Source organism: Nymphaea colorata, chromosome 13 (assembly GCF_008831285.2).
Source record: "Nymphaea colorata isolate Beijing-Zhang1983 chromosome 13, ASM883128v2, whole genome shotgun sequence".
NCBI lineage: Eukaryota > Viridiplantae > Streptophyta > Magnoliopsida > Nymphaeales > Nymphaeaceae > Nymphaea > Nymphaea colorata.
Genome location: NC_045150.1, coordinates 7,631,800 through 7,642,505, shown reverse-complemented (window position 1 = coordinate 7,642,505; position 10,706 = coordinate 7,631,800). Strand labels below are relative to the sequence as shown.

Here is a 10,706-nt window from a genome sequence, read left to right as displayed (position 1 = left end):
TCCAAATTTACATGTAACTAAAAAAAATTGTTTATCCTATATGAAAATTTATGTTTTGGTTCTTGTTAAAATTTTGGAACTATAATTCAGTCCTCCTCATGAAAAAATTCTCGTTTTGTTCCCTTTCAACACAATCTTATAACTAATATAAACATTCTAGGTCTGCAACTGACTGTTTCAACAAAATCTTATAACTAATAAAAATTCTGGCTAAGGTCCTGGCTGTTTCAGCACAATCTTATAAGTAATGAAGTATCTTGCTCTGCTCTACTCGTGGCTGTTTCAACACAATCTTTTAACTAATGAAAACTCCATGGGAACGTTTAGCATTAGGAACGACATATGAGTGTTTAGTGAATCTGCTTCAAAATGAGGTATATTTATATAACACTTGTTCAAGTATTTCACCAATTTATCCAAATTTTAAAAGTAAATTTCTAGAACACTCGCATGTTGTTCCTAATGCCAAACAGCCATGTCTGAACCCACATTCTTAGGTCAAATCGTCAGTTTTGAGTTTATTATTTATTTGAACGGGCATGCTGCATGATTAGGATCTCCAAATGAACTAGTTAGAAGAAGAGCTCAAATCACTTTGGTGTTCAATTTCTTTCAAAAGTTTACGGAAATTCCAGCACAACGAGCTTGGAATTATGCACACAATGCCCTCTCAAGTCGTTGTGGAAGAAGCACAATTAGAAACAAAATGTTTGTTTAGAAGGCCACATACTTGTCTCTGATTGTCATTTACCTTGTATAATCATGTAAACATCTTTGGTCATTTTGAACTGTCATTTTAGTTATTCTTTTTTTTTATTAGTTTTTAGATATTATATACATATTACATTTTGCTTCTAAGCTTACGCTTCAATGCTTCAAAGCTTACGCCTCGCCTCATGATAGGCTCAACCTTCGCATCACCTTATCGTACAAGATTCACAACCCGGTCACTATTTTGGTTTCAAGTGCGGGTCAACTTATAGATATACTATTTTGTAACTAGTATGAGTTCTTGTCATAGGGAAAATAATAATGATTTGGGTCTGCTTCATATGAACCAATGCTTTTTTTACCAAACGCTCCCTAAGTTAAGTTGTATTTTAATCATATTAGCAGATATTAGTTTTCCCATTTTCAATGTACTGGAATATATATATAACCTTTATATGGCATTAATAAGATTCATTGCTCTTCATATATATTCTGCCACTCCACTATTTATCACTATTTAGTGCGGCTCCGCCAATTTCACGGTTGGATTTCAGCTATTTCTTTCCAAATAAGATTCAACGTATTGACATATAATATTAAAAGACTTGATTTTTTTGGGTGTGCAAAGAAATCAACAATATCTGATGCACAGATTAAATTTCGTGAGGATTTTAGATCAGCCATTTCAAATTGTTTTAAACTTGTATAGGTTGAAGAGGCAAATTTTCACCATTATCTTTAGACTTATTAGTTTGAATTCTCTAAGTCCATCTCAGTATTGTTAAATTGGAAATAAATTTGAATCGAATGGTCAGCCAGATTTCCTTTATATATATATATATATATATATATATATATATCACTAAGTTTTCTGATTTGATTCACAAGCTGCTTTTGGCAACATTGGCCCATCCATGATCTCAATATATATATATATATATATATATATATATCATCACATTAAGTTTTCTGATTCGATTCACAAGCTGCTTTTGGCAACATTGGCCCATCCATGATCTCTACGCAACAAGATATTTGAAGAAACATACATGAACCCAATGAAGCTGTCATAAATTGAAACGGATTAAATGTGTGAAATGACCAACATCTTACACATAAAAAACCACAAAAGAAGTAAAAAAACCCATGATAAAGATAAAGATGAAAACAATAACTTTTGAAAGAAAAACTATAAGAAAAGGGGATCATGACAAATGGAATATTTTGTAAAAGTTCTACCAAATTGAAACAAATTCATAAACACTTAGCTCTAGTGTTCCATTTTATGAAAACCGCACTGCAGAGGCCATGTTAGAGGTCAACCAAGAACTTCAATGGTCAGCCTAATCGGATACACAGACATATGGCCGGCGTTCCACATTCAAGTTTCTGTCCCACCACTGTTTGATCCCGTGACACTCTTCCGTGCTTCCCACATTAAGGACAAGGCAGGCCGACGGGTTCACGAAAGGCAGACTGAGCTCTAACTGGCAAGCCTCCTTTGTGCTGTCCCGGTCCTCATAGTAGTCGATGTAGCCATTGCAAATGAAGTCCCCGGGATTCACTAGCAGCCGTGGCTGCCACTTCACGAGATTGTCGAAACCCTTCCCCCCTTCGTTTGATATATATTCCTTATGAGCGAGTATAAACATGTTCCAGGCAATGAGGCCGATTGGATCGTTCCACAGAGATTTTGTATAGAAATCAAGCTGACCCTTCCTCAGGTAGTACAGAACGATGGGGGGGTTGAAGAAAAAGGTGTCCAGGTACGTTCCGGATGTTGCCAGGAACTTCCCGGCGATCAACCCCATGGCTGCACCAAGGGAGTGGCCGCACAGCCACGCTCCTCCATGCTTTGAGTAATAACCCAAAGAGCCAGTGTTTTGGAGAGCGAGAGCGACTTTCAACATGCCGGAAAACGTATTGGAAAAGATGTGGCTGCTAGATGGCGTGTTGGGATCTGATATCTCGTCCCAACCGGCGACCATGCCCCGGAAGGCCATAACCATTTGAGGAGCCGATTCAGGGGCGGCCACACGGAGATAAATTGCTCCAAAGATCACGCCCTCATCGGGGTCAACGAGTGTTTGGAGCAAGGTGTAGCCGAAAGAGTCCCACCACGGTCGGGCCAAGACATGATCGTCTTTGGATCGGCCCTGCCTGCGTTCATGTTCCAGGACATAGACGCCATTGATGAAGCATGCTGCAACTGCATATTGATGCTCTTCATTTTGGCACCTAAACCAAGAGCATAAAAGAAAGCCAAATGAAATGGAGAGGAAGGTTTGAGTTAATTTTGCAAAGAAATGGACAAAGAATGAGATGGGAGAGAGAGAGGTTATATGTTATGGCTCCTACCAAGTGATCATGTCTTGTGTGACATTAGTGGCCAAAATGCCCTATTGATTAGACGAAACTCTCTCTTATATGAGGGTAAAAATGGAATTTTAAACATTTTCAATTTATGCAATAAAGGTAGTCAAAGTGGTAGATGCATGTGGGTAGAAGAGACAGAGAGGGAAGGAGAGAGAAATTATCTATATAAAAATTTTGAAAAATTATATTTCAGCGGTTATTAAAATTTGAGTTCTTCTCATAAAAAATTCATGACTCTACCGTGGTGGCAAGGACCTAAAGCTAGTGAAAGTGGCGAAAGATAGATGCATGTGAGTAGGAGAGAGAGAGAGAGAGAGAGATTTACCAGTTGGGAGGTAAGTGCTTGGGTCCATGCAATGCAAAATCCACCATTTGGTACTTCTTCTTGTTCTTGGAAGAGGATGAGGATGATGAGGCTTTGCTTTCCCCACTTGAAATTTTCTTATACTTGCCGCTGGAAGACGATGAGGAGTTTCCCATTTTCTAATTCAATTCAGAAAAAGAAAAAAAAAATCATTCCTTTACCCTTTGATAGTATGAACATGAACAATAAACCTACGCCTAAAAGGACACACTTTTTCCGTTGACAATAAGCTTTTAACACGAGTGAAAAAAATACTTCACTCGTCTAATCTGGGTTGAACATTACCAAAGTATAGTTACATAGACCGAAATTGGTGTATCCCATTTAGGTAGGGGACAAAAACTATACCTCTTCAATTCTTACAAAAAAACATGTATTTCGAACAAAATACAAATATTTTGAACCGCTTGTAAACATTAATTTGACGTAAAACATGTCTTAATTCTGGTTACTTTTATGAAAAATGTTGGTTTCTTACTTGTAAATATTTGATGTTATAAGAGTGTTCATCTTCTGATTATTATAGACACATTATTAACTGATCAATGATTTACTTGTACGTTTCTCACCAAAACATTCTTAAGATCACAAAACATTTTAACCAGGCTTCAAATGGAAGGTTGAAAGAAAAACAAAGAGAAAAAGACATAGACTAATAATAGATGATGAAAATACCCATAATTTTTTTTCTCCTTGGTTTTCTCTTTAACCTTCGTTATGATAAAAAATTCATTATTAAAGTTTTTTTAATCTAACATTATAGATATTTAGACTAATTTGATGAAAAACATATATTCAGTTAGTCATCTTTATATATATATATATATATATATATATATATATATATATATATATATATATGTAGAGAGAGAGAGAGAGAGAGAGAGAGAGAAAGAGAGAGAGAGAGAGATGTTTTTTTTTTTCATTGCTAAAAACAGCCACAAAAGGGGCATTCAACACTAGTTGCCTAGCGATGGTTTTATGCTACCCCGTAAAGGGACGTGACAAATAATCTGCCCTTCGTTAATCGCCGATGGGTGGTACATCGCCATGAGAAATTTTCTCATTCACCTACATATGTTTTGAATAAGAAGAAAATTGAAGAGACAAGTATTCATTCAAAGAGAAATGCAAACCTTGAGAGGAATTTGATGGTGCTTTGAATGAGCTAGGGAGGAAACACAGTTAAGTATAAGCAAATCAAAATAGATTCAATCTGCAGGCGCTGAATTGGTTCTGATCTGTGTTTGGGCATGCACTGGTTTTGCCGGCTTCCTGTAGAAATGGGTCGCTACTTCGTTGGTATGATGCTGATGGAGTAAGGCAGGAATAGGGCTTACACAGAGAGGCAGTTCTTAGTGGGAATCCAGCGAGCAGACGGGAAGACTGTGGGGGGTTTCACGTGGAGCTATAGAAGGTGAAAACAATAATTCATAGAAAGTCGATGCATCTAAGGAAAATGCTGCCGGTGAGGATTGCCTCTTTAATTTTTGAGGGCACTCACAAATCTTTTCTCACAAGTTGATATCGATAAAGAAGCTGCCATTTCTTAAGAAAAGTTACTTTTGAATAAATTTCTGATTCAGCTGAAGCAAATGTGCCCAAAGAGGCCGTAACTTGTACCTTGATTAGGGAATTCTGTCTGGGGATGCAGCAATAGATAAATCTTTAGAGTTCTGCTACCTATTTTGGAGTGTATATATATATATATATACATATATATATATATATATATATATATATATATATGAATGGTGACTGTGGCTTTCTATGGTCACCAAAACCATCAAGTAAGAGTCATCCAATTTATCATGATAAACTGTTAAGAAAAAAACAATAAAAAAAAGGTGGTGAGTATTTTTGTCATCTTGTTTTCCTCGCAATTATCCTTCTGCTTTAGATAAACAGGCTTGGTTAGGTGATTGGGTGACTCTGAATCATCAGATATATATATATATATATATATATATATATATATATATATATATATATATATATATATATATATATATATATATATATATATATTGGGTGATACAATTAAGGATGTCAATGGATTAATGGAATTGAATGAGGTATCATGTTTACTATATTCGATTTAGCAGACATTCACATATTCAAATCAATTACAAATGGAGAATGATTTATACTATACCCAAATCCATCTATTCAATTCACGACAAATCTAATTCAAAATCTATTTTAAAGTTCATATCCAAATCTAATCAACAATGTGATATTGAAAACTAACCTTCAAAATATATGAGTTTTGGGTATAAGAAAAATTATCTGGCCATATTGATGCTTACCATTTGATCGGGCAAGTATTTTAAACTGAATTCAAATCTAATTTTCATTTCTCAAAACTAAACTATTTGAATTTTTAACTGGATGTTAAATTTTTCATCTGCTCCATTGACATTTTTATGATATGGTTCAATATCTCCTAGATTTTAGTAATAGATTGACAAAAAGGTTTTTCTCTTACTACTTCAATACATTTCCTTTATTGTGATACAAGCTACATTCTTCACATTCTCATTAGGAAAGCATTAAGTAGTTACATTTTGGAAATGGTAGGTTGTTTGTCAATCTCATTTTGTTTCCTTATGGAAAAAAATATATCTGCAGATTCCTTATGACCAGTATTACTAGCATCCTCATCTTTACTATATATGCTTAGGATGAGATTGAGGAGGCATTCCAGTCCAATGGCAGCTTCTTTTGTTCAGTTTTCATGCATTACTCTTTTTAGTAGGCAGAAGTCTGGGAGAGTGTGAGGAAGCAAATAAAAGTACTTAAGATTTGAAGAAGCAAATGAAAATACTCAAAGAATGTCTGATGGCCCTCAAGAATTTTTTTGGAGGAAGAATTTCATGGTTCTTGTAGGACAAAGAGGAAGAGGAAAAATTCATTCTCATTACAAATTCAAAGTGTGTTTGATATTGCGTCATCATAGTTTCATAATATCAGTTATGTTGCAGTTTGATGGACCTTAGAAAACTTTCATGGGAAAAAAAAAATTCATTGACAAATCATTGCATTATGTTTGAAATACCATTGTATGATTTCTATAACCATTGAATTGACTAGTTGAACCCACATGCTTAATAAATTGGTTCACTTTCATCACTTGGATTTACGAATTTGTTACCATGTAATCTTTGCCTGCCATGTATAGGCTCAGTAAGACAAATTGTGGGGTTCTATGCAATATTTTACCCTAATTTATTGCCCTTTCTCATGATCCTCTTTTTTAATTAGTGTACAATTTTTTATGGAAATAGCTTATGCTCTTTCCTTCTTTGTGTGTCTCTTTCCTTTTGTGTTTCTTGGTCTTCTTCTTCCCGTTGGCATACGATTCTTCATCTTGCTTGTAAGATGTGAAGTGAATTAAAAAAACAATGTTATCTGTGTTCTCTCCGTGGATGTAGGCTATATGCTGAACCACATAAAATCTCTTGTCCCTTGTGTGATTGAGATTAGTTTCATTGTGTTATCATTGTGAGTCTTCTCTTGTCAGACCATTCCAATAAGTAAAAGAAGAAAAAATTAGTGCAAATGTAAGATAACTATGCCATGTATCAAAATATTTGCCTAAGCACCAAATAGAGAATTGCTTTTCACTTTTCAAGCACTTAAGAACTCATGAAGAATACTTGGAGCATCTACCAAATCATTGAAGTTTTAGAACAAAGGGTATCAATTTAGATTTTGTAAGTAGAATTGTTAGTTTAGTAGTGGGAGTTGCCAAATCTTACCTTGGAACTAGATAATGTACCAAAGCCATAGTTTGAGTGATAATGGAATCACATAAAACCCTAAATATTTCTTTTGCTTGAGTTCCAGCCCCATACTTTTAGTATGTGCAACAGCAGCTTTTGAAATGCAGTAAACAACCATGTAAAGTTGACCAATTGATTAGATAACTAAATACCAAAAAACACAAAAACGAAGATATAAGTTAGACTATCACTACCAGACATTGAGGTAGAGATTAGTAAATTGTGCTTATTTTCATACTGTAAATTGCCAGTTGCCCCTTAAAAAAAATAAGAATAGATATTGGTAGGGTTTCGTCAACAGGGTTTCTGAAACACCATACAAAAGAAATCGCAAGTGCGACCACTAGGCATTTTTTAACTCATTTAGGTCGTGCACCATGAAGTCAACATTGAGCAACTCTAAATTGTATAAACCTAATTTTAAGTGATGAAAGGTAACAAAGCACCTACTAAAGAAGCTTAATATGCAAATTTATTAAAATGAACATTAAGTTTTATTTCGATAGGTCATCCACAGCGAAAAACAAGTCGTTACAAAATTAGAAGTGAACTATAAACCTCAAAAAGAATGTTTTGACTTCCACTGCTCTAAGTCAACAAGCAACAACATCTAAAACCACACACAATGACCATAATAAAAAACATGCATAACCGTTCATGTCTATCTGGCAAATGAAATTTGATTATCCCATAATCTCAAATTGGGGGGTATGAGATATCATGAGCTTCACCTTAAATCCATGCTTTTGTCGAACTTGAGACCTCCAAGTTATGGATTTAAGATCTTCATTAGCCTTTAAATCGATGGATTTAATCAATACATGGAGGTAAGTAATCTTAGAGATTAATGGAGGAATGAAACCAATGCATCTTTCAATCCAGACATCTGTAATCTCTGCCGAAAACCATGGGAGATAACTTAAGCTTAGATCCTAAGATTATTTTTTCTAATCTCGCAACATAGGTATTCAAGCCATTCCCTCACGTATGTTTTGTGGCAATGGCAGACAAGAGGCATGAACTCATGAAAAATCGGTGAAAAATCTTTAACTATTAATGTTAACAAGAAACATCTTCAAAATATGGATATCTTATTGCACCAGCACATCATTAGGCCTTTCTAACAAGGTATAACTTGAGCCATATTGTTAACACTGCACTATTTGCGGTTCCATCAATTTGATTGAATTTCAGCGTTTTTTTTCTAAATCTGGTTTCAGATATGAAAACATATTTGGTTTTTTTTTTAAGGTGTGCATACAAAAAAATCATCAAAATCCGTTACACAAACTAAATTTCAAGAGGTTTTGAAATATATATATATATAAGCTTATTTTATACCAGTTATTTTCAATGCTATGATATCCATAATTTCTTCTATGCATTTACATTTTTCTTGTTTTTTGACTTTTCATTTCATTTCTGTTTTCCCACAAAAAATATATACATATTGTTACCTAATCAGTAGGGTGACAATGTGGAGAGCCAGCTCCAGCTCTACTTGAAGTCGCTTGTCAACACTCAAATCCAACTTACTCATTTATAAATGAGTCAAGCTCGAGTTCAAATGTATGCTTGAGTTGTAAGACCTTGATCATGTTTAAACTCAACACAGCTCGGCTATATATAATGAATATTTGATTATAATGAGAGAATAGTTGAACGACTAGCAACTGTACGAGTTAATTGAATCAAATTAGTTAACGAGTTACAAGAATAAAAGTGCTACACCCTCAAGCGACCATATGATGGGCCATGTGAGACGTCAACCACGGGCTTCAATCGTCAGCCGGAGAATCGTCATCCTCATCGGAGACATAGACATATGCCCGGCGTTCCACAGTCAAGTTTTTGTCCCACCACTGTCTGATCCGGTGACACTCCTCCGTGCTTCGACGACAACAGCGGCCGATGGGGTCACGAAAGGCACCTTCACCTCTGAAAGGCAGCCCTCCTTGGTGGTCTTCCGGTCCTCATAGTACTCGATGTAGCCAGCCATTGCTAAAGAAGTCCCCTGGATTCACTAGCAGCCGTGGCTGCCACTTCACGAGATTGGCGAAACACTTCTCCGTTTCTTTTGTTACATGTTGTTCATGAAAGTGTATAAACATGTTGCATGCAAATAGGCCGACGGGATCGCTCGACGGAGTTCCAAACTGGAAGTCAAGCACACCCATCCTCAGGTAGGACAGAACGATGGGTGTCCAGATGAGCTCCATGCTTTGTCAGGTCCTTCCCGGCAATCAAAACCATGGCCGGCCGCGCCAAGGGAATGGCCACATAGCCACACTCTCGCTCCTCCTTTCCTTGAGGAAAAACCCAGAGAGTCGGCGTTGTCCAGGGCAGATTCACCATGGGGGCAAGGTGCGGGTGTTAGATGGCAGGCCGGGATCTGGTATCTGGTCTCAGCCGGCGACCATGCCAGAATCATGTGAGGAGCCGATTCTGGGACAGCCGCGCTGAAGTTCCGAACAAGAATAGCTCCAAAGATCACGTCCGAATCGTCGTGAACCTGCTTCTGAAGCAACTTGTAGCCGAAAGGTTCCCAACGTGGCCGTGACAAGTCATGGCCTTGGTCGAATCGGCCCTGCCGGCGACATAAACGCCATTGACGATGCACGCCATGACTGCATATTTATGTTTTTCATTGTCGCACCTTTTGACCAAGAACAAAGAAAGGAAGCAAGTCAAATGAGGAGGAAGGTTGAGTTAATTTCAAAAGTAAGTGGAGAAAGCAGGAGATGAGGGACAGGGAGGCGACAGAATCGGAATTTAATATCAAAATTGTGAAAAGAAATCACTATGGAACACAAAGAGTCCCCAAAAAGACAAACAAATAAAGCATACAAGGAAGAAAACAAAAGGCGATAAAAAAGCCAGAACAAGAGAACGAGAAAATATGAGTTATGGCCCCTAACAATGAATATATTTTATGGACTAAAAGTGACCTAAATACCTCTGTTTGTTAAATGAAAGACCCCTCCTTTATAAGGGTAAAAGTAGAACCTGAAAAAAACGTAACTTATAAAGTTATCAAAACGCCTTTTTAATAAAACATGGGAACATGACTTCCAATGTTAGGACATAACATGGAAAGTGTTCCAAGGAAGAGAGCAAACCTGGGGGTGCACGAAAATTTCATGCGCCAGTACGGTTGATGACAAAAATGTTTTCATTTAACAAAAAAAAAAAAAGAAATTCTTTGTAAAGACCAAAAACAAACTAAAAAAAGAAAGTGAAAAGACTCAAAAAGATATTTTTTTCGATAATTTCAAAAGTGTCGCTTTTTTCTTTTGATGTATACTTGTTGCATGCACCAAGTGACACACACAACTCAAACTCGAGAGAGAGAGAGAAAATTGCATTAGAAACCAAATTATGAACAAACTGGTGGAGAGAGAGAGAGAGAGAGAGAGAGAGAGAAAAGGTTATATGTTATGGCTCTTAATAAGGGATATGTGTTATGCACT

At 36.3% G+C, this 10,706-nt stretch overlaps 1 protein-coding gene across 1 annotated transcript; it reads right to left on the bottom strand.

Annotated features, from left to right (window-relative positions):
* Nucleotides 1-2,054: 2,054 nt before the first annotated feature.
* Nucleotides 2,055-3,567, bottom strand: LOC116267046 (GDSL esterase/lipase At4g10955-like). Its single transcript, XM_031648594.1, has 2 exons — nucleotides 3,413-3,567; nucleotides 2,055-2,949 (listed from the first exon to the last, which is right to left on the bottom strand). The coding sequence occupies exons 1-2, from the start codon at nucleotides 3,565-3,567 to the stop codon at nucleotides 2,055-2,057; spliced, it is 1,050 nt and encodes a 349-aa protein (XP_031504454.1).
* Nucleotides 3,568-10,706: the final 7,139 nt, after the last annotated feature.

Excerpts from the sequence above, each read along its gene's own strand:
- LOC116267046 (XM_031648594.1), bottom strand. The coding sequence starts at position 3,567 with ATGGGAAACTCCTCATCGTCTTCCAGCGGCAAGTATAAGAAAATTTCA. Across the intron at positions 2,950-3,412 it reads AAGCACTTACCTCCCAACTG|GTGCCAAAATGAAGAGCATC; the intron begins GTAAATCTCTCT and ends CTCTTGGTTTAG.